The sequence below is a fragment of the Mesoplodon bidens genome (genome assembly GCF_964165515.1).
Source record: "Mesoplodon bidens genome assembly, chromosome: 13".
NCBI lineage: Eukaryota > Metazoa > Chordata > Mammalia > Artiodactyla > Ziphiidae > Mesoplodon > Mesoplodon bidens.
Genome location: NC_138169.1, coordinates 73,592,563 through 73,617,546, shown reverse-complemented (window position 1 = coordinate 73,617,546; position 24,984 = coordinate 73,592,563). Strand labels below are relative to the sequence as shown.

Here is a 24,984-nt window from a genome sequence, read left to right as displayed (position 1 = left end):
AGAAGATGCAATAATCCAACATATGAGATTTGGATCTGAAAAATAATATTTTGGGGTTCCAGAGAGATACATCCAAAATGGATTTTTTTTTTAATTGGGGTATAGTTGTTGTTTTACAATGTTGTGTTAGTTTCTACTGTACAGCCAAGTGGAGTTCCCTGTGCTATACAGCAGGTTCTTATTAGTTATCTATTTTATACATATTAGTGTATATATGTCAGTCCCAATCTCCCAGTTCATCCCACCCCCCGCTTTCCCCCCTTGGTGTCCATACATTTGTTCTCTACATCTGTGTCTCTATTTCTGCCTTGCAAACCAAAATGGATTGTGGGGTGTGCGTTTTGAAAAGCAAATGGAAATGTAATTTTGAAAATTTTGAAATTTTGAAATGCAAATTTCTTTTAGGTATAACAAGTTTTTCACCTTCAATGATGCCATTTTTGTCAGTGCAGGTGCACAGTGAGCCCTACCCTCAAGGCCTCCTCCAGGCTTTACCACTGAGAATGAGCTGGAGAGTCAGCCCTTACCTAAAACACTGGGGAACCATTAACAGAGAGAGGAACGTCTCCTTTATTCCTTTGGTGGTGAAACTATAGCATGCACCCCCCGCCATCCGAACGTCAGACCTCTCTCCATGCAATACCTACTGGCTGTGCTCCTGAAGGCTGGGTTGTTAGCTCCATTTCTGTAAAATAAATATTGTCTTCATTGTCTTCCACATTCCAAAATGCTTTCACTTTTGACTCGTCTTAAGTTGGCAACATTCCCTTCCTTATAATACTTTAGCTCCTTCCATCCTTTCCCATCACCAAAAGGGGAACTTCCGGGAGACAAATATAGAATAAACTTTAGGATCAAGCAAGAGTAAGGCTATCGGGGTGAGCTGGGGGGACACAGGCCGCTGAGGAATGAAAGAGAGGAAGGAAGGAAGGAGGGGAGGGAGGCAGCCTGGCCGGGGTTGGGTGGGTGGGTAGGCGGGGCGAGAGGCAGAGGAAGGATGCTGGGGTCCCGGGACACGGCGATGTCAGGGAGAGGGTCCAACCTCACCACTCCCCAGAGGCATCCTCAGACTTCCAACCCCCACTGGTGCCCTCTGTAATTAATTATGTTAGTGGATTAAAATACTGCCCACGGCTCTTCAGCTGCTTTTTAATTTTTCCATTCTCTCAGGCTCCACTGTGACCAGATGAACAAAATTTATCAAGCATCTGCTACGTGCGGGGCGCCCTCATCTTCCTAAAATGCGTCAAATTCCCTGCCCTAGAGACTCAGGGACCAGAGCAGCATCCATCACTGATGAAGGTAAGGGCAAGACATCCTGCAATTTTCCCTCCTCTCTGTGTTAAAGCAGGTGGCAGAGCCCAGGCCCTTTAGGTGACAGATGCCAACACATTCACGTGTCAGGCGTTGAGGCAAAGGAGGGGATTCTGAACACGGGATTCTCATGAACATAACAGCAGGGAACGGTACGTGAATGTGGCCCGTCGACTTCACGCCCTTATTTACCAAAACTGGAAAGACACAAAGGCCAGTCTATATGGGTATAGTTTTTTTTTTTTTTTTTTTTTTGCTGTATGTGGGCCTCTTACTGTTGCGGCCTCTCCCATTGCGGAGCACAGGCTCCGGACGCGCAGGCCCAATGGCCATGGCTCACGGGCCCAGCCGCTCCGCAGCACGTGGGATCCTCCCGGACCGGGGCACGAACCCGTGTCCCCTGCATTGGCAGGCGGACTCCCAACCACTGCGCCACCAGGGAAGCCCTATATGGGTATAGTTTTAAACTGATCAGACAGTCCCTGAATTCTGAATCAGTGCATACTCCAGCACAGCCTCTTCAGGGAGTCTAGATCATTCTAAACATCCATTCTTCCAGCACTGGCTCTAGGACAGCAAGCCTGGGGCTTAAGGCAGGATGGGGACGTGCTTGCCCTGTGCACTGACCCATCTGCCACTCCTCACGTTTCTGTCTGGGAAACCTGGTGGCCTGAACCGTGTGCAAACGGTGATCGACATATTTTAAAAGGATGTTGCAGGGACTTCCCTGGCGGTCCAGTGGTTAGGACTCCGCGCTTCCACTGCAGGGGGCATGGGTTCAATCTCTGGTCAGGGAACTAAGATCCCAAATGCCACATGGCGTGGCCAAAAAAAAAAAAACATTAAAAATTATTTTTTTAAAAAAAGGATGTTTCATCTGTTCATCCATTCAAAGACCAGGAGATAAGCACAAATATATAAAAAGCTGTGTGCCTGCTGCGGAATTAGGTCTTTATTTGGGAGGAAAGGGTTCATACCTTTTAACGTCATTTCAGGGTTTGGGGGTCAGGGGAGAACAATTAGAATAAACAGTCTGAGAGCTGGGTACTCTGTGCTCTCACATGACTAACTGTAAGGGTTCTTAGGTGCAAGGATTTTAAGACAAATACTTTTTGGCCCAGAGGCCATTAGTGTTGCTGTTGTGATTCTCAGCAATGCCCTAGATAGCTAAGGCTGCTCCAAAAGGCCTCCAGAGGGAGAGGGAGCTTTGCACAGACCTGGCAGGTCACAAACACAGTGTCAGCAGAGCGTAAGGGGCCAGGTGGGCCGCAGGGAGGTCAGCGCAACACGCCGAAGACCACCCAGGGCACGGTCAGCACCAAACGCAGGCGGTCCCTCCAGGGGCCTCAGGGCCAGGTCAGTGGGGGACATCGGCCACACATAACACAGCAGGAGGTGTGGGGTCCATGGTGGCCCCAAGGGCATGGCCCTACCCAAAGGGCGCCACCAGCACACAGCTCCAGCCACGCGGCCTCACAGGAACACGGGCCAGGATGTCTAGGTCGTCGAGATTCTCCAGAAACCTAGAAATCTGGTTTTTTAATACGAAATCTCCCAAACGCTGGCTCAAATTTTTTATTTCTTTTAGTGTTCCACGGGCCAAAGAGACACACCTGTGGGTTCAGTTTAGAACCCACAATATACAAACCCTGACACTATACAAACCCTGGCCTCACCGTGTCCTAGAAGTGCTGACAGTTAGCAAGGGGACCCCCAAGGTCCTTATGGCCTCAAGGTTTCTCAATCTGTAAAAGGGGGAGAGTTCTTTTGTGCGCTGTTTTCCAAAAGGGGCAAAAGAAAAAACAATTTCTAATCCTTTGGGAGAAAAAGCAAATTCGTGTTTAAAATTCACATGTATCTAGTGCCAAACTGCCACCTCGCCCATTTCTTGCTGGTCCCCTGGGGGAAAATGTAATTTAACAGTGGAGGGAACAGACTTTAACCCAGGGATGAATTTTAGCATCATCAGTTATGGGACAACCAGATGTTGGGTCCCTCCTGATCAAATAGCATCCCCCATTCCTGTCTTACAAGTTTAAACTGAATTTGATCAACCTTTTAGATCCAACTCCTAAGGTACAGGAAACCCAGGAGAAAGAAGAACATATTTTATGATACCACAGGAAACAATCAAATGTGGTCAGAGAGACGACCTACTGACCCCTCAAGGTCATTCAAAAAGGGGAGCGAAGACTGTTCTAGATTAACAGGGTCTTAAGAGACCTCACAGCTAACTGCAATACATGATTCTCAACTGAATTCTGGTTTAAACAGCCCACTTGTAAAAGGCATTTCAGGGCCAGTTGGGGGAATTCAGATAATGGACTAGGTAATAGAGTCCAGCAGGCAATTATTGTTCATTTTGTGAAAACTGCATGATGGTTCTGAGGGAATATGTTTTTTTTTTTTTTTCTCCTCCTAGAGACACAGGCTGAAGTATTTAGGGGCTAAGTGCCATGAGGTCTGTAATTCACTTTTGAATACTTCAGGAAAAAAAAGATAGATGCAGCCAATGTGGCAAAATGTTAACGACTTAAATCTAGACAGTGGGGACTGGAGTGACCTGGTGCCACAGAGCTATCATTAGGTGGCATTAAGTCCCCATCAGTCTCAATTACCGGAAGACAGAAGGATTTTTTGACCACATCCCTCCAATGTCGTACGTGTTTTAAATTTTAAATCACCAGCTGCCAAAAGAAAAAATGAGAGCAACCCAAACAGGTCTAACTTGAGGCTCAACCCACACAATAAAGAAGCAACTGTGAAATCTGGGTCCTGAAACTTTCTGCACAAACGCATAAAATTCTGGAGTTGGTCTGTCTTCGCCAGCATTGCTCAATTTTAAGGAGCAGCTTTACAGTCTCAAAAGCATTCCACCCACTGTAACCTCGAATAAAGACTCTGATCATAATTAAGGGGGGAAAGGGGGGGAGGGTAGATCTAAAGCTTGCATTAAAATGATCCTATTCAGTTACCACTTAAGCCTATGACAAAAGGTTAGATGTCTTAAGATACAAGCTTAACTGAAAAAGAATACAGTTTGAAACGCGAAAAGGTATTTTAAGTTAAAAAAAAAGATCTTATCTATTCGAAATCTAATACTTGATGATATTCACTCACAATTCTAGGCACTTGATTAGCTGCCATCACACACACTGGCTAGTTCTTTAAATCTGCTTTTTAAAAAATGCCTAGTCATCAAATCTAACAGTCACCTAGTCCAGTGGCCCATCCAACGGCTGAACCTTGGCCGTTCAAGATGAGTATTAACGTACCACGGGCAAGAGCTCTGAAATCAGATAAATCTGGACTCAGCTGGTCCCACCACTCACTACAGAGTGGTTTCATCTTGGGCTGATGACAATCTCTCTGAACCTCAACTTCCTCACCTAAAAATGGAGATAATCATTCCCTCTTCATAAAGGCAGACTCTGATGGCTTCATATCACGTTCCATGCACTGGGCCAGCCAACCTGGAAGTACTCAAAATAGTCTGTAAGTAACTTAAGAGCCTAGGCTCTCACTCAGCTCACAGCTCTGAAACTTACTAGTGGTATATAGACTTTGCAACTTCTCTTTCTTTTTTTTTTGGGGGGGGGGGCCTGTGCTTTTTTATTGTGGAAATTTTTTTAACTTTTTCTTTTCAAATAATTATACATTCACAGCAAATATATATATATATATACAGGAATATTCCATGTACCAGTTTCCCCAAATGGTGATGTGCACGTGTGTGTGTATCTCTATGCGATTTTATCACGTGTAGATTCACATAACCAACACAACCAAGATTCAGAACTCTACCATCACCACAAGGCCCTCTAATGCTACCCTTAATAACCACATCTACACTCACTGCTTTGAGAAGATTTTTAGTTATTATCAATATTCCTTACAAGAAGATTTAGGTTTTCTGTTTCTTCTGGATTCAGTTCTGGTAACTTGTGTCTTTTTTTCTAAGAATTTTCCATTTCATCTTAGTAGTCTAATATGTTGGCATGAAGTTGTTTATACCACTCCCTTAAAATCCTTTTGATTTCTGTAAGGGTGGTAGTGATAGTCCCTCTTTCATTTCTGACTTTATCCATTTGTGTCTTCTCTCATTTTTCTTGATTAACATGGCTAAAGGTTTGTCCGTTTTTAAAAATGTTATCAAAGAACTAACTTTTGGTTTTATTCATTTTCTCTACGTTTTGCTGTTTCCTATTTAACTTGCTCCCACTACCATCCTTATGAGTTCCTTCTTTTCTGCAACTTCTCTTTCTTGCCGTGTTTTCCTCGTCTGCAAAATGGAAAGGAGAATAGGGCCTGCGGCATAAGGGCTTTGGGGAGAATCAAACGAGATCCTGTGTAGACAGGTCAGGCCATGCCTGGCACGTAGGACGCACTCACTAAACGTGAGCTATCGTGACTTGCTCCCCTCCTTCCTTATCCCCCATGTGAGGAAAGCATGACTCCCAGACCCCAAACTGCACACATCACTGTGGCCGAACAGCAGGACTCATCCCTGCCACATCAGGAAGTACCTAAAAGGCTCCCTGGGAAGTCAGAGTGGTCCCACCGACCCCACCTGTAACTGCCCGTCAAGAGCCCGGACCACTGCCTCTACTTCTCCTGTCTGGAATGACAGCCACGTGCTCCCCAACCCATGACTCGTGCCAATGGCTCCATCCTGAGCCTAAGACTAAGTGGTTGGTGCAGGGTCTTGACCTTCCATTGCAGCCCCAGCTCAGCCTCATGCCCCCCAAGCAGAAGTTTCTATAGCCACCACCACAAGCAAGTGTGTTCCCTTCTGTGGGCTTTGAAGCAGTGATTCTGCAAAGACATCAGCATCAAACGGAGACCCTGCCTGCCTGCCATCCCGCTGGCCCCCCGAGATGCTTTACTGACACCAGCCTTCGTGCTCGCTTCCCTCAAGCCCTCCCCCACGCTCACCTTTTATCAGAGTCCTAGGCGGGCCTCCTCCACTGGTCTACACTGACCCTTTGTGAGAATTACAAAAAGCACCTGCCCTGGATGGCAGGGTGGGGGTGAGGGAGATGCCTGATGAGCTAAGGGCACCTCTGAGAATTAGAAAAAAGTGACCCTTCCTCCAGGCTGGCGACCCTGCACCACAGCTTAGGTTCTATTACTAGATTCTACTAGTGAAGTCAAGTCAAGCAACTGCCATGTGCCAGGATCTCTCTGGGCTTAAAAACAGGAATAAGAGCTACAGCCTCCGAGCTGAGACCGGGGCAGGGGGAAACTCGTGGAACCAGGACAGCCTAGGCACAAGAGTTGTTTTCTCCTCTTGGGCCGGGGAGCCCAGCAGAGGTGCTGCCAGATGAACTGGACCTGGAGAAGAGCTGGGCGAGCAGTGCCAGAAAGGACGTAAGCAGACTCCGGGCAGAGGGGGAGACACCCGCAAGGCAAGCAGCAGCACGTCCCACGGCGCACTTAGAGGAAGGTGAGTTTCCAGTGAAGAGGCAGGAATAGGAGGGAAGCGGGGAAGAGAGGAGGTCACCGTTCACTCCTTCCCTAAAGACTTCTTGAGCATCTACTGTGTGCTGGTATCGTGTAAGGCGGGGAGAGTAAAAAATAAATAAAATAAACCCTAGCTGTCAGAAGCTAAAAAGGTAGTCTGGGAGAAAGAAATAGTTATAATCATAAAACAACAACAGAGGGACACCTAATACTTCCGGGTTGTAGGGCACATGAAAGACAGGAAGTGATCTGCCGGGGGACTGGGAGGGACCAGCAGAGGAGAGGACCAGCCGTGCTGCCTGGCAGGTGAGGGTGAGGACAGGGGTGCAGAGGGGAGGAGGGAGCAAAGACAGAGTGTGCTGTGTGTAGGGGTGAGCAGGCAAGAGCAGGCAGCGGCCAGGGTGGGACCAGAGCGGGAGGCAGACCAACCAGAGAGGCCGTGGCACACTGCGTTACAAAGGGACGTGAGACCTCCACCTTAACGGGAAACTGGGATTTCAGCCCACAGGCGAATGCAGATCAAACCAGGCCGGGAGGGGATTCATCTGGCTCGGTCTGCGCCTCAGCTCAAACGCTCTGCAGCAGGCTGGAGGGTGGGAGGTGTGGACATGTCGGTGGGTCACTTCAGAAAGCGAGTCGCGACAAACCATCCACCAGCACAGCATCCAAGGGACCTCCCAGGGGGCGGTGTCACCTTGATCCCCTAACGCTGCACTTTGTCTCACGAAGACAGCCTGTTTCAAAAGAGAAGTGGGTACCCTCTTGTATGCGGTGTTTCCAGCATGATTTTACTTCCCTTCTGATGTGTTATTGGCGTTTTACACATGGCCCACTTTTTGAAAGAGTCTGATTTTCTTTTGGCCAAGCTTAAGACAGCAACGACAACAAACGCTCAAAACCCTTGCACAGCATTTTTTTCTTCACAGTATGGATCTTAACAGTCGGGTGCCTCTGACCCAAGGTGACCACCGTCTCCATCTACATCCCATGTCCTGACACCCCATTTGATTCAGCATTTGTTGCAAACAAAAGTGTCCCTTGTTTAGATGACAGATTATAGGATTGCCCTTCTCCACCTGAAGGTAGGGTCCAAAAGATAACATCTTTCTCTACTGCGGCAATTCTCCACACAGACCAACTGCTGAGAAGTTCCAGGGGAGCAAGAGCTCAATTATCAAATCTTCTTCCAATAAAGGCTCTTTTTTTAAAAAAAAATTATTAAATAGCTGCACTGCGAGGCTTGTGGGATCCTAGTCCCCCGACCAGGGATCGAACCCAGGCCCCAGCAGTGAAAGCGCCAAGTGCTAACCATGGGACCACCAGGACATTCCCAACAATAAAGACTCTTTTAATAAAGTGAGACTTTGCTGGATGGAAGCTGGAAAGTGATCCTGTGTCCTCAGCCCTGGACTGGGACAGAGAGAGCAAGTAAGGAGAAGGGCATTTCAGGTGCACGGTGAGCAGAAAGTTTCTTTCTTTTTTTAAAGCTTGAGCAAAAGAAAATCAGCCTCTTTCAAAAGGTAGGCCATGTGTAAAATGCCAATAACACGTCAAAAGGGAAGTAATATCATGTTACAAACACTGCATACAGAGGGCACCCACTTCTGTTTTGGAAAAGGGTGGTCTTCGTGAGACCAAGCTGAGAGGTAGGCCTAGAGGCCAGGGCCCCGCAGATGCCAGTCCTCAGAGCTGGAGCCTCAGGCAGCCTCTGCGGGACAAGGAGCCCACCTAGGAGTGCACTGATCTACCCTCCAGCATCACCTACTCGGACCAACACGCCTGGCCCTCCCCCACCCTCACAGGCCACGTGACCCAGGCAGCCTCCTTCGACTCCAGAGACTGTCAATCCGTCTTCCAACACATCCAAGCCTGTATATGTGATTTCTACCACTTCCAAGTGCCTGACGCTGCTGCTGAGGAAGACTGTCCTTCCTCCTCCATCCATCAGGACTCCCAGTGTCTACCCAGCCCTCCTTCTGTGAAGGGAGAATCAGGGTCCTGGAAGACACAGAGGTGGAGGGAAGGTTCAGTGACAGGCTGGGGGAGAAGGGGGGCCTGCCGGCCTGCGGTTCAGAAGGACACAGAGAAAAGGGTCTCACTCCAGGGGACAGCGCAGAAGACATTACAACACCTGCCGCACTCACGGCTACTCCCCCAGGACACGTGAGTGCTGCCAGCCAACCAGAGTCACCTTGGGGTTCTCCCTGACCCCAGCCCACCGGTGACGAGGAAAGTGCTCTCCTTGCTTTCTGCTGACGTACTGTGATAGAGGTGGGTTGAAAGGATGTGCATGAGACAACATGGAAGAGACCGCAGGTCACTAGGCAAAATAATGAGGCAAGAACCGGCGCCACTCTCCAGGGAGATGCCAGTGCGGCGGGACGCTGCATGGTCACCTAACCCTCCAACTGGCGCCCACTCACTGGCAAACGGGTCCTTTGAGCACTCTGGCCCCTGAGACGGGGGGAGAGGGAAGGAGGGAGGCAGGCAGGCAGGCAGGGGTGTGAGTGTTGAATTTATTAAACTAAGGCAGTGAGGGGCAGGACGCAGATTCAGAGCTTCTGGCTCATTTTCGGGCCCTCGGTTCCTGAAGCCATGACACTGTTTCTCTTTCCACTGAACATCCTGAGGCATTACCTATAATTCCTCTCAACCCTGCCCCGAAGAAATGACTCTTCCTCTTTTCATATAAATGGTAACAATTCAGATCTGCTTGGCTCTTTTACGATTTGGAGCCCAATTCCGCTACCAATCTTAAGCTCAGGGCTTCTGAACAGGCTAAAAAACAATCTGAATCAATTTCATTTTTTTAAGGAAGAGTTTTGGATAAAACAAAAATGAATCAAACGAAAAGTAACTGTAATATTCCAAATCCAACTCCTTCCTTCCAAACTCTAACATTTGTTGCAAAGAGCCAGTCAGAGCAACAGGCATTTCTGACATAAGAGCACAAGCTACTAGCCCGCGTGCAAACACTGAAATTTAAAACCAACTGACCCAGTCCTGTTCTTAGTGCTCTGTGTGTTAAGCAGTAGAAGAAAGATGCTAAAAAGTAAGATGTCTCTGTCTCCAATAAACGTCTAATTTAGTAAGAGGCAAGTGAAATGCCAGAGCATTAGCGCAGGCGCATGGTAAACTGCTCAGGGTGGCTTCAGGTCAAATGAGAAGGAAGCTGCAGGTGGGATGTGCCTCCCCTGCCCCTCCCCACCCCATCACCCGCAGCTCAGGCTGATGGCAGTGCCCCAAAGCATGCGGTTTCCCAGTGACACAACTCAGAAAGCTAACCCTGTTAGTCATGTGGGGTACACGTAAACATCAGAAATTTAAAAAAAATATTTCCCTGATATTGAACGTGCATCAATTTTACTTAGTTACAGGCAGACCTCGGAGATACTGCAGGCTCAGTTCCAGAGTCCCGCAATAAATCGAATATCACCATAAAACGAGTCACACGAACTTTGGGTTCCCAGTGCATATACAAGTTATGCTTACACTATACCGTAGTCTGTTAGATGTGCAATAGCATTATGTCCTTTTTTAAAAAGGGTAAATACCTTAACTTAGAAATACTTTCTTGCTAAAAAATGTCAGCCGTCGTCTGACAACCCAGGATTGCCACAAACCCTCCATTTGTTAAAAAGCAGTACCTGGGAAGCGCAACAAAGTGAGATATGCCTGGATTTACTTTTGCTCGTTAACGCAAATCACATTAGTAGCTTACTTATTTCTTTGCTAGACAAAACTCAAAACGGGCATGGTAACAGGACAGAATATAGAAGAGGTGTGCCGACCAACGGCAGACAAGGGCTTCTGCGCGGTGTGGGGAGGACGAGGTTAGCTGCACAGAACACTGGACAGTGTCAGGCTGAGGCCCTGAACCTGAGCGCCACTACGGGCAATGGTCCCGGGGACTCACGGGATGACCCAGTGTTCCTGTGTGGTGACTCCAGTGGCCAGCACGGTCCTCTGGTTCAACCCCATCAGGTACCCAACTGGAAGAGGGCGCTGAGCAGGGACCGGGGGCCTCCTATGTGACTGGATTTAAATAGTAATCTTTCCTGTTTCCATTCAACAGGGAAGTTGGACTACATCATCTCTAATATATCCTTTAGGTCAAAAGTTCAAAAGGGCTTTCTTCTCCGAAATCTGGTTCAAATCCTAGTTCCAAGTAGCTCTAATCCTCACTCTGCTGCCAGCCCAGCAACTTAAGGCAACACACTGTCAAGAGCCAGTAGGGCTGACTGCAAGATACAGGGATACCAGGTGCTACACTCGAAACAAAAAAGCTAAAACAGCCAGAATGATTCGGCTGCGAGTGCTTCTGTAAATGCCACAGAAATCACCAAGTCTCTTAATTCCAAAATTACACGTGCCAAGACATATCCAGTTCTCCCAGGAACAAAACAATACTTTGTTTCCCTCAGCTAGGGTTGTTTTTTTAAACAAAAAAAAACAGGAATATATTAAAATGAACACAGACATGTTCTCAAACTTATTTTTCTACTGCAGAAAAACAGAAACATCTGAATCTAATTTCTTCATGAAATCAACCCGTAGGAAGGCCAAGCCTGCTAACTGCCGCTGTTACACAAGGTCTACACCCCTGCAAGAATGTGGTCCCTGAACCAGCTGCAGCATGAGCATCACCTACTCAATCAGAAACTCAATCTCTGCTTTAAGAAGCACCGCCCCGCCCCCGCCCCATCCGGGTCATTCCGACGCACCTGAACTTGAAAAGCGCTTGCTTAAAACTCTCTTCAGAAGCCTACCAGATAACAAAGCAAACATACCTGGCTCCGAAGATGTCCTTTTTGGCGAGGTCAATTCCAGAAACAACCTTCACTCTGAGGATACGGGACTCTCCCTGTTGGAGAGGGAAAAAAATAGTTTACAAAATGGACTTTCAGTCGATGGTTCTCTCAGCCAGTACGCAAAGTCAATGATTACTCTTTACGTACAGGCGATCCTTCCTTACGCTGAAGTTCAGAAAGCAACATTCCAGCTCTGAAATCCTACAACCCTAGACATTTAGAGCATCCAAGTTAATTAAGCTCAAGTTTAATTCAAACTAGGTCATGCAGATCAATGATTCCTGCCACAGACAGGAAATATTTCCCAGCTGTACCAAGAACACAACCGCACACACGAAACCACCTAGATAAATGCCCAAGTGCAATAACATTCCATAAATTTCATAAATAATTCTTCCTTTGAAGTTAATATATTTGTGTGTGTGGCCTGAGAGGAATTTCACGTGGTAAAATATTTCCTCAAAATTACGGTTTCAAAATGTTGGTGCTGGCAAACAAAAATAATGTCTCATTCCAGTAAAAAGAAATAAAAAGCATCATCCTAAATGGAAATCACCCCACAACATCTCAGAAACCATTCATTCATTCATTCATCCCATCCACCTGCTTATTTATTCATTCCAATATTTTCTAAGCAGCTCCTATGGGCATTGAGCTTGGACGTGAAATACAGACATGAATATGCTGATGGTCTACTGAGAGTGATGCGCAGACGATAGCACAGGACCCTGTGATGGTGCCACGCCAGGAGAAGTCTAGTCTAAGGGCTACAGGACCCTGTGATGGTGCCACGCCAGGAGAAGTCTAGTCTAAGGGCTACAGGACCCTGTGATGGTGCCACGCCAGGAGAAGTCTAGTCTAAGGGCTACAGGACCCTGTGATGGTGCCACGCCAGGAGAAGTCTAGTCTAAGGGCTACAGGACCCTGTGATGGTGCCACGCCAGGAGAAGTCTAGTCTAAGGGCTACAGGACCCTGTGATGGTGCCATGCCAGGAGAAGTCTAGTCTAAGGGCTAAGACATTCAGGAGAGATGAGATGGCTTAGGGGGAAGGGCAGGCAGAAGTCCAGGATAACTCAGATTTCCAGTTTGGGTCACTAAGTCTTAACATAAATTGAAACAGAGAATTCAGTTGAATTCAAGGTGCCCTGTGAGACAACCAGGTGGAAAAAAAAAAGAGATGACTAAATAGATAAATGGGAGAGAGACCTAGTCTGGGCTAGAGACTTGGGAGTTATCAGTGTAGAGCGGACAGTTGGTAGGTAGAGTTCAAGATCTGTGAGAAGTTATCCAAGACGAGTGAGAAGAAAAAATGGCTAGCAATGGAGCCCTTGGGGACCCAAGTGCTGAGGGGCAAGAGAGAAGTAATATGAAATTCATCTTCCCAATGTGTTTAGTCAAGACATAGGTGAGGGAAAGAAACCCTAAATGATCTGTAGGTTACGTCCTGTCAAAGGAGATAAAGGCAGGGTGAAATAAAACATGGAGCGAAAAGGGTGCTGAACCTTAACAATTAGCCGCCCAGATCAAGCACACGTACAGGCAATTGGAACCCATGTTTGAGAACCTTTACTTTCCAGGATCCTTCATCCTTCCAACCATCCACCCCCGACACAAGGCTGCCCACATGCAAACACAGCAAGGGACACAAACGTGTGTGTTTATAATTCCCTTTCAAAGGAGGCCTGCATTCAACTATGGCAGGATTTAATATGTTTGGCAACCTTCATGAAAAGATTCAGCCAAGCCAGAGATAACTAAAACAGGACCCTACTACATGGTTTACCAAAGCTCCCAGGGTCACATGCTCTTCCCTTGGTCCTTTAAGCAGGTGCTGAGTGCCCTCCCCTTTCTCTTACACAGTCAGCTCACCACCCATCACCAGGGATTCTTTCTTGGCACGTTATCTAGGCTAAGGCTTTTTTCTGTTTCTCATAGCAGGCTGTACCCCACAGCCATCATTTGACAGCTCCTATGGCCTACTCAGCTCAAGGAATGCCACAGTTGAAGTATTTTTACACGTGGATCAAAATTTGGCAACACGCCTGTGGACCGTTCCTAGTACACCTGGGAAGAGCTTATGACCCACTAGTGCCCGTAGCATACCAATTGAGAACCATGGGTTAAAATGAAATCCTCATCTGCAAGGCGAGAGGTTAAGACTTTACTTGGGGGAATAAGGAATCATTCAAAAGAAGAAATGAGGACAAGGAACAGCTGGAGAGGAACTTATTTTTTTCTGTCTCCATGCCTCCCCCATCCCAATTCTCTGCCTCTCTCACCAATGACAAATATTGCAAATCAGCAATTCTCCCAGACACCACTGTGCAGAGGGTGGGGACAACGGCTGGAACCCCCGGAGGGTGGATACTGTTAAAGGAAAGCGCTACATCTCCAGGGCCATCCTTGATGCTGGCTGAAACAGATGTGTGATCTGGCGGCAGAAGGGTGAAAGGACCTTTGAGGAGGAGGAGGATGGAGGGTCTACAAAGCAATAACTCTTCCAATGACCAACTCAGAGCAACACACCTAGTCTTGCACTTGTGACTGATGTGGGAGCAATAAAGAAGGGACGGTGTGATGATAACCAAACTACAGTCAATCACAAGTCATGGAGGAGAAGACAAGAATTCTGGTTAGAAATTGTCTCTTTGTCTCACAGCCCTTGGGATTCTCGGAAATCCTGGGCAGAATCCTGGACTTTCCACCAACTCCATAGGGGGCTCAAAGGAACCTTGTCTGGATTCTAAGGAATAGGATGAGCCCAGCTAACACCCAGTTCCCTTAGGTTTAACGTTGGGTGAATGTTCTTACATTGGACAGACCTACTCTGCAAAAGCATACATTTTAAAAATCAGGGAACATTTATACAAATAAATGAATAAAAATAAATTAAAATGAAGGGATACCTAGAATTTTTTATGGAAACTGATTTATTCATTTAATAAACATGAACATCTGTTCTAAGATCCAGGGATACAGCAATGAAGACAGACAAAACTCCTACCCCCTACCCCTCCCAGCCCACCTTCCAGTATTATTGAGAGTGTGCTATACCAGACCCCTCAACTACATGGGGAAACAAATCAGGAGGGTCTAAACACCTTAATATTCTGTACATACACCCATTCAGTAAACAAATTCTCACCTAGGAATCAATCCTAAGAAAGTAAAAATAAAATAAAAAATCCATAAAAATCCCCCAAAGGCTTCCCTGGTTGTGCAGTGGTTGAGAGTCCACCTGCCGATGCAGGGGACACAGGTTCGTGCCCTGGTCTGGGAGGATCCCACATGCCATGGAGCGGCTGGGCCTGTGAGCCATGGCCGCTGAGCCTGTGCGTCCGGAGCCTGTGCTTCACAACGGGAGAGGCCACAGCAGTGAGAGGTCCATGTACCGCAAAAAAAAAAAAAAAAAAAAATCCCCCCCCCAAACTAGCTAAACAGAGTCATCAAAGCATCTTTTTAATTTAAAAATGTAGGGGTTTCCCTGGTGGTGCAGTGGTTAAGAATCCGCCTGCCAATGCAGGGGACATGGGTTCGAGCCCTGGGCCAGGAGGATCCCACATGCCACAGAGCAACTGACCCATGCACCACAACTACTGAGCCTGCGCTCTAGAGCCCGTGAGCCACAGCTACTGAAGCCCGCATGCCTAGAGCCCATGCTCCGCAACAAGAGAAGCCACCGCAATGAGAAGCCTGCGCACCGCAAGGAAGAGTAGCCCCCGCTCGCCGCAACTAGAGAAAACCTGTGCTCAGCAATGAAGACCCAATGCAGCCAAATAAATAAATAAATTTTTTTTAAAAAGTAAAAAACCACAAAAGTAGAGTTAAATATTCACGGCAATTCTGTGCAATGGGCTATAACACTGTCATTAAAAATACGTGAGAAACCATAAACAAGATGAAAAGACAACCCTCAGAATGGGAGAAAATATTTGCAAATGAGTCAACGGACAAAGGATTAATCTCCAAAATATATAAACAGCTCATGCAGCTCAATATTAAAGAAACAAACAACCCAATCCAAAAATGGGCAGAAGACCTAAACAGACATTTCTCCAAAGAAGACATACAGATGGCCAAGAAGCACATGAAAAGCTGCTCAACATCACTAATTATTAGAGAAATGCAAATCAAAACTACAATGAGGTATCACCTCACACCAGTTAGAATGGGCATCATCAGAAAATCTAGAAACAACAAATGATGGAGAGGGTGTGGAGAAAAGGGAACCCTCCTGCACTATTGGTGGGAATGTAAATTGATACAGCCACTATGGAGAACAGTATGGAGGTTCTTTAAAAAACTAAAAATAGAATTACCATATGATCCAGCAATCCCACTACTGGGCATATACCCAAAGAAAACCATAATTCAAAAAGACACATGCACCCCAATGTTCATTGCAGCACTATTTATAATAGCCAGGTCATGGAAGCAACCTAAATGTCCATTGACAGATGAATGGATAAAGAAGATGTGATACATATATACAGTGGAATATTATTCAGCCATAAAAAGGAACGAAATTGAGTCATTTGTTGAGACATGGATGGATCTAGAGACCGCCATACAGAGTGAAGTAAGTCAGAAAGCGAAAAACAAGTATCGTATATTAACGCATGTATGTGGAACCTAGAAAAACGGTACAGATGAACCTGTTTGCAGGGCAGAAGTTGAGATACAGATGTAGAGAACAAACGTATGGACACCAAGGCGGGGAAACCGCGGGGGGGTGGGGGTGTGCTGAATTGGGCGATTGGGACTGACATGTATACACTGATGTGTATAAAACTGATGACTAATAAGACCTTGTTGTATAAAAAAATAAATAAAATTTAAAAATTAAAAAGAAATGAAGCAGAGGTCCTTGGGGGAAAAAAAATACGTGAGAATCCGTCAAGACCTTCACTCATCCCACAAGTATGCACTAAGTAGCCACCGCGTGCAGGACTCATTATCTGGGGGCACAGATGGGAGCAAGATGGTATTCCTCCCGCCTCAAGGAACCCACAATCTAGAAAACAGAAAGATGGATTACAAGCATATACAAACAAACAAGCCAGATGATTTCTGATGGTGGTTGAGTGCTTTGACAACAACATGACAGTTAAATAGAAGTAAGTAGAGTGAGAGGGGAGGCTATGTATGACTGGTGGTTGGAGAGGTGACACTGAAGCTGACGGGTGATAGGGTGGGGGGAGTTTCACTCAGGGATGCTGGCAAGTCCCACCGCCTGCAGAGGGCAAGTCCAAGAGGAGAGGCCAGAGGGACGGCAGAGGGAGGGAGGGAGGGCAAGCATGGCCGGTGGGGTCAGAGAGCCGAGGCGCCAGCCTCATTAGAGGGTGGGCATTAACGCAACCATCTTAGGAAAGTTTCAAGCAGGAGAGGGATAAAATTTGACTTCGGTTTTTAAAAGACCCCTTCAGTTGTTGGGGATCAGCGACTATAGGGGAACAAGAACAGAGGCAGGAAGACCAATTATAAGAAGATCTGGCAAGAGATGGTGGGGCTTCACATAGGGTAGAGATGGAGAGGGGACCAGATTTTGCACACAAAAACATGTTCGAAATAAACGATTTGGTTTTTTTTTTAACGTTTCAAAACGGTTTACACAACTGAGTTAGAGAGCAGCACGTGGTTCAACAGACTGCTTCCCTTTTTGACTCGGACCTGCAACGAGACTACGGTTCCGAGCATAAATTGCAGTCATGTGACCAACTTCTGGCCAATGAGATGTGGACAAAAATGATGGACGCATTTTCCGGACAAGGTCCTCCCACTCACCTACCTCCATTCTCTTCCCTGTTCGCCCGCTCAATGGAGAAAATCCTGAAGGCCAAGAAGGGGGAACCCCACGAAAGGAGGGGAGTGCAACAGAGCAACCCCTGCCCACCCTGCCCCGCCCACCACCACCTACTGCTCCTTCCCAGACAGTGACGCGGAAACAGACCGGTACAGTTTATTCCCACCGAAAACTGAAGGCTGCTTTAGCAGTTGGCCTGCCCTCGCATACAATACAGTCTCATTTTAAAATAAATATCAATTACATGTATGTACAGGAAAAGCCCTAGAAAGGATGATGATAATAGTGATAACCTCTGGATAATGGATAACATCTTTCTGCGTATTTGCATTATTTTCCTTTTGAAACATTAAATATTTTTGTTTGGAAACTACATTTTTGTAGAAACTTCAGGAAATAATGTAAGAAAAAAAGGAAAAATTTAAAATCACGGGCTTAGGCAAACAGGCTTCCGTATTTCTAAAATGAATAAACCTTTTGTCATAAGAAAACACAGCTACATGTTGTATTTTAGCCAACTCACAAAGGTATAGAGCTGTCTATTTGGAGGATGTGAAAAGGGTCCTCTTGTGTAATACGGAGGCAACGGCTGGGAGATAAAAGGTAGAGAGGGCCTTTATTGAGCACTTACTATTTACAAGCAGCTGTTGCAGGAAATTTCACTTTGCTCCAATGTTTAGGGGCAGGAGAGCAGGAAAGAGAAGGCTACTCTATAAAAATAGTTTTTTACACATGGGTTTCAGACATACAGCAAAAACTTCTTATCTTTGTTTCCTCCAAATAACAAGGCTGTACACAGATAAGCAGCCATCGTCACTCTGTAAGGAAACTCATGACCAGGTATGTGACTCATTTATCAGATGCAATGGGCCCCACGTGGAGCAACTGTACTCTCTGAAGCATTTTATGACTTTCATAAAATCTATGCATGACATTTTGGTCCCTGGTTATGACTCTGTAGAATTAAATATTTAACTAAGGTGGCTTATGACAATGAAAATATTATTTGGCAACGGACTGTATGAGGCAGAGAAAGCAAGGCAGAGAAGAGGTGAGGCCAGATAACCACAGGCTTTCTTTCCCATGACTTTCAGGGGCGCCTCCCATTCTATTCATCAACTGCCCTGCACTGTTATTGTGTAACAGGGAGGATTCTCTGCACTTGACAGGTGTTTTTCTTTCCCACTTAACTTTCTAATTCTTCATCAAGACATGAAACAAGATAAGGTGCTCAAACCATAAATGAGTGGCACAGAGGAAGTCCGTAAGCCGGGTGGTATTCCAAAGGCTCATTTTGTAAGTCAGCGGTTTGCAACTCGGCAGCCTGCTCATATAAACTGTGTGCAGGTGGTTACCAGATTCCCATGCCCACCCACAAAACCTATTAAATACATAATCTATCAAAATCGTTCCTTTGGTAAAATAAATCTGAAGTGCAACTCAACACAAGACACTAGAATTTACCCTGTCTCCTGTGAATCTGCCTTGAGAAGATAATTTTTATATTGATATTTTATTCCCTATTCTTAACAATGGCAGATTCCCCCCACCCCCAAAAAAGAAAGTTGATATCTGGGTTGGGAACTAGTGTTCTTACTCCATAGGGATCCGCTGTGACCCCATGTATCATACACACACCAGCTGTCCCTGTGGATGAGGAAGTCCTAAGCCAGGGACTTACATCTTGATTATTCTCCCCTAAATTAATTTATGTCTTTACCTTCCAAATTCTACAGTATATTTATAGTTCTAGTTATTACCCATGACACTTGCAGTAACCACTCTCTAGATTAAAAGAGATAACTGATATTCTTTGTACCACTGAAATATCTAAGTTCTATATAAGTCAACTAATTTTAGTTGCTTTAAAAAATAAAACAACACAAACACATGAAAGGATGCTCAACATCTTTACTCATTAGAGAAATGCAAATCAAAACTACCATGAGATATCATCTCACACCAGTCAGAATGGCCATCATCAAAAAATCTAGAAACAATAAATGCTGGAGAGGGTGTGGAAAAAAGGGAACACTCTTGCACTGCTGGTGGGAATGTGAATTGGTACAGCCACTATGGAGAACGGTATGGAGGTTCCTTAAAAAACTACAAATAGAACTACCATATGACCCAGCAATCCCACTACTGGGCATATACCCTGAGAAAACCATAATTCAAAAAGAGACATGTACCAAAATGTTCATAGCAGCCCTATTTACAATAGCCCGGAGATGGAAACAACCTAAGTGTCCATCATCGGATGAATGGGTAAAGAAGATGTGGCACATATATACAATGGAATATTACTCAGCCATAAAAAGAAATGAAATTGAGCTATTTGTAATGAGGTGGATGGACCTAGAGTCTGTCATACAGAGTGAAGTAAGTCAGAAAGAGAAAGACAAATACCGTATGCTAACACATATATATGGAATTTAAGAAAAAAAAATGTCATGAAGAACCTAGCGGTAAAACAGGAATAAAGACACAGACCTACTAGAGAATGGACTTGAGGATATGGGGAGGGGGAAGGGTAAGCTGTGACAAAGTAAAAGAGCGGCATGGACATATATACACTACCAAACGTAAGGTAGATAGCTAGTGGGAAGCAGCTGCATAGCACAGGGAGATCAGCTCGGTGCTTTGTGACCACCTGGAGGGGTGGGATAGGGAGGGTGGGAGGGAGACGCAAAAGGGAGGGGATATGGGAACATATGTATATGTATAACTGATTAAATTTGTTATAAAGCAAAAAAAAAATTTATCTGATATATTTCACATTATATATTCCCACCAGTAAAAAAAAAAAAAAAGACCCATGACATATCCCTTTATCTTTGTAATAAATGGTATTTTCGGCTTAAAAATAAAAATAAAATAAAATAAAACAATATATGGGAAGTGTCCACATAATGCCTGCTACCCAAGAGATATTATTAATCTCCCCATTCCTACCTGGCTCTTGCCCTAACTAGGAGTCAAGATCCTGTTCCATACATTTTTTAAAATTTCCTACCCTGACCCATCTTCCCCAAATCACCCCACATTCCTGTCATCTCTAACTCTTGTTATATCCTGTCCTCTTTATCTTCCTTCTGCCTTTTCTACCCCAATTCCTGCCCCCTAAACCTTTTTCCCTCTTCACTCTCTTGAGGGGTTTCCCAACCTTACACTGCTGGTAACTTTCTCTCTCTCTCTCTCTCTCTCTCTCTCTCTCTCTCTCTCTCTGTGTGTGTGTGTGTGTTCTCCACTTTGACCTAATGACACATTCAACCAAAAAAATGTGTTGAGTGATTTATGTTCAAGGAATTTTTGCTGCAGAAAGGAGGAGCACAAAACTGAACAAGATGCATTCTTCTCTGCCCCTCAGGGCCTTACAGTCAGCTGCAGAGGTTAGTACACACATACCTGAAATATGCCTATAATACAGGGGTGAAACAGAGGTGTGAGATACGTGTGGGGAGAACAAAGATAGAGGATGGAAAATGAGAGCAACCCAATACCAAGACTACACATCCAGCTCAAGCTCAGATAATACCAATGACGGCAAACAGCCCGCACCTACGAGACCATCCACAGTAGTTGTTCACCACTGTCAGCCCAACACACAACATTTGAAACTAGTGGAAGTCCCAAGGATATCAGTTCCGGAAAAAGCTACAGAAATATAGGGTTCTGTGCAACCTAAATTTCTTAACCTCTACTAGATCACAGCCATTCTTAATGTCAAATGGAAAAGTTAACAAATGGGAAGAAGTGAAAGGATGGCCCTCCAGAGCAGAGTCAATTTTAATGCACAAGGTGACTGACTTTCAGAAATTATGTTGTGTGGCTTTAAAATGGGTCCATGAATTCTTGAAATTCCGTTCTTCAAGAGGCAGGGCTTAATTTCTCTCCCCTGCTGGGGGTGGATTTGGTGACTTCTAACAGACTGTGGAGGAAGTGACGGTGTGTAACTTTGAAGACTGAGTCATAAAAAGCAAAGCATTGTGTCTCATTCCCCCTCTCAGATCACTCACTCTGGCGGGAACCAGATGCTGCCATGCTGTGAGGATGCTCAGGCAGCCCGATGAGAAGAAAGGTCCATGTAGCGAGGAACTGAGTCCTCCTGCCAACAGCCATGTGAGTGAACCGTCTTAGAAGTGGGTCCTCCAGCCCCAATTAAGCCTTCTGATGACGGCATTCCTGGCTGACATCATACTTCAACCTCATGACAGATCTTTGCATGCTATGTGCCATCAAGGCATGAATCAGAGCCACCCAGCTAAGCCATTTTTGATCTCCTGACGCACAGAAACTGTGAGATAACACACGCTTGTTGTTTTAAGCTGCTGAGTTTAGGGATAATCTGTTACACAGCAATAAAGAACTAAGGCATGTGGAGAATCCCATGCAATAATGGGAGTCTGATTTCTCTCTTTGCTAAATTGAGATTTTCCTGTGCATTAGGACAATGTTTCAATACAAGGAAAAAAACACCAGTGAGAAGAAAGACTACTGCCTGTATTTTCTATCACGTAAAAAGCAGTGGCATTTTTAAGACAGGATTAACAGAATTTGGTTGACTTGCTCAATATAAGCGCATAGGCTATATTATTTTAAGTAGTATGGAACCCCATGCCCTGTTAGTACAGTCAAAATCTGAAACTGAGACAACTCCAGAAAATTTCAGATATATGATCATAAGTATGACATTAAAAAAAATATTCCAGAAAGAATGGTGATAACATAGGTGTAGCTGTGAAACTTACATTTGCCTTTAAAAACCAACACTCAGGGCTTCCCTGGTGGCGCAGTGGTTGAGAGTCCGCCTGCCGATGCAGGGGACACAGGTTCGTGCCCTGGTCTGGGAAGATCCCACGTGCCGCGGAGCGGCTGGGCCCGTGAGCCGTGGCCGCTGAGCTTGCGCGTCCGGAGCCTGTGCTCCGCAACGGGAGAGGCCACAACAGTGAGAGGCCCGTGTACCGCAAAAAAAACCCAAAAACACACAAAAAAACCCAACACTCATTTAAATTCATCCCATTTTCTTCATTCGGCAGCATCAATTTGAGTTATCACTAACAGCAGGATGGTCCGTCAACCAACTAACATAGCCTCAACTGTTCCTTCTTCTAATAGTTACCGGGTGCCTGTTACGTGCCCTGCTCTATGGCCTTGCTGTTGATGTGTGGCAGCTTCTCTCGTCCTAATTCACCTGCCACCTCACTAGCCCGATCCTTCTAAAATGTCTGTTGTCCTTGCTCCAGTGGGACCTCCCCATGGACAAATGGACCCAATTAAAACTCCTCCCTGAAGGGTCACCACAACCTGCTCTATCCCCAACCTACCTGTGCTCTTCATGGGGACCTGACTGCCCTCCCCTCTGCACCTGCCCAGACAGCACCTATTCACGCCCTATGGTCTGCTCAGGTCCATGTGGTTATTCAACCAACAGTGCTTACTCTGTCGCAAAAAAAGTACAAGGAATAAGGAATCGATAAGACAGTCCACACCCACAGAAATTCACTGTCTATGTATCAGGAGAACAACGTACACATGTAATTACAAGATGACATGGTAAGTTTAATCAAAGCAATGGAGGGTGTTCTGCGGGGACTCAGAGGAGGAAGAAATTAGTGTTCGTGTGACGGGTGGGGAGAGCGAAGTAGACAAGAAGGCTGAGTAAAGCCCCAGATGAGTAAGGATGAGGAGAAGGGAAAAGCGTCCCTTCAGACAAAGGGAGGCATGAGGGCACCTCCAGGTGGAAAGAAGCTTAGTGAGCAGGGCGATGGGGGAGGGGAAGAGCTGTCCCGTTTCCTCCTCTGTGCTGTGCAAGGCAAACACGGTTAGCAGGTGAGGGGCAGGTTCGCCAGGTGATAAGCAGAGGACAGAATGGAGGGACGTGGGTCCAGAGAGGAGGACAGGGACAACAATGACATGCGCTGCTACACTGCCTGACAGGTGAGCAGCCCAGTGGCCCTGCATGGAGGATACGGGACTGGTTCCAAAGCTATTGCTGGGGGAGCAGCACGGATTGGTGACAGACTGGCTCTGCAAGACAAGGAGATGGCATCAAGTCAAGGTTCCAGTTTCGGTGCTAGTGGGGGAAGATGCTGTCAGAGGATAGAAGACGAAGGAAGAAGAGCGGGTCTGAGGCTCAGGGAAATGAAAGGACTTGGGTTTGCTTGATCTGGGGTTATCTTCCCAGTGTGCAGGTAGAGGTCTCCAAGAGGCTGTCAGGGGTCAGAAACCAGAGCTCAGTCCAGAGGCCAGAAGTGGACCCCCAGTGTGGGAGGCCCTGCCTCTGAGCCTGCCTTCAGACTGACCATTTATTCTGGTACTTAAGTCATAAATCACTGTCGTCCTTTTTTTTTCTTGTTAGGTAAGTCTTATTTGCTCAACTAAACCCCATGGTTGCATGGTCCAATAGGGTGGCCACTACCTACAAGAAGCTATTTAAATTTAATTAAAATCCATTAAAAGTCAGTTCCTTGGTAACACTAGTCACACTTTTAAGTGTTCAACAGCCTCATATGCCTAATGGCTACTATACTGGACAACACAGAGAACGTTTCCATAATCACAGAAAGTTCTACTGGACGGTGCTGCTCTAAGGGCACCAACTCAATGCAAGAAGGCAGCAGGATTTGAATTATGTCTCGTGAGAGGGAAGATTCGAAAGAAGGGCAGGAGGGAGGAAAGGACCCCAATTATAACTTAGAACAGTGCAGAAGAGTTAAACTGTGGAGCACAGCTATCTGGAAATGAGACAGGCATTACGGTAATCACATGTTCTAGGATCGAGATTTCTTCTCAAAGATTAAAGACCAGCATGCAAGTTATGTACCTATAAATTAAGAGCTGTGAAGACTAATAAAGCAAATACTATGTAGTAGAGCATGGTCTTCCTGCATCTAGACATTTAAAAAATCGTTCTATACATAGGAGAACTGCAGAGGTAGTGACTTCACAGCGGGTGGGATAAAGATCTGGGAGTTTTCGCTGATGAGGCCAGTATCCTAACAAGGTTGCTAAGTCTTGCAAAATATTCACAGAAAAAGCATTCAGGAGGAAAGAAAAGAGGTAAAATTCCAACAGGGATTCTTGGTCCCTTTAAGAGAATTATGGACCTCCTGGACAATAGAGGCAAAGGGCTGGTGGAACTGAAAACAGCTGAAGGAGTGGGGGTGGCCGATGACCTAGAAAACTACCCAGAGGGAAGCCAGACCAGGCCCAGAGGATGACCCGCAGGAGGAGACCGCAAGCACATGGGATGGAACAGTTCTAAGTAGGCAGACTGGCTGCGACCACGTCCACCTGCTCCAGAAAAGCACGGCTGTCACAGAAGACAAATTCCACGAGAATCGCATTCGAGCACGCATACGATTTCTGTCACTTCTAATGCCAGTGCTGCATGGCTTGCCCCGGACCACGCAGGTCTGTCTCATCCTCTCCTTTCCACCCCTCCGACCAAATACGTTTTGACCGTTTCGCCTACAAAGTGCTGGGATTACACTTCTTTCTTTTGGTGACAGCACTGGGTGTCTCTGTGTCTGACTCTCAAATGGAACAGAACCATGGCATTCCCAGAGGTCACCACGAGTCCTTTGCGG

At 46.0% G+C, this 24,984-nt stretch overlaps 1 protein-coding gene across 2 annotated transcripts in view; it reads right to left on the bottom strand.

Annotated features, from left to right (window-relative positions):
- Positions 1 to 24,984, bottom strand: part of NEDD4L (NEDD4 like E3 ubiquitin protein ligase) — a 350,990-nt gene that overhangs the window by 225,899 nt on the left and 100,107 nt on the right. For both annotated transcript variants that reach the window (XM_081253287.1, XM_081253288.1), the window contains exon 2: positions 11,568 to 11,641. In XM_081253287.1, coding sequence (XP_081109413.1) covers positions 11,568 to 11,641 — 74 coding nt within the window. The remainder of the gene's footprint in view (positions 1 to 11,567; positions 11,642 to 24,984) is intronic.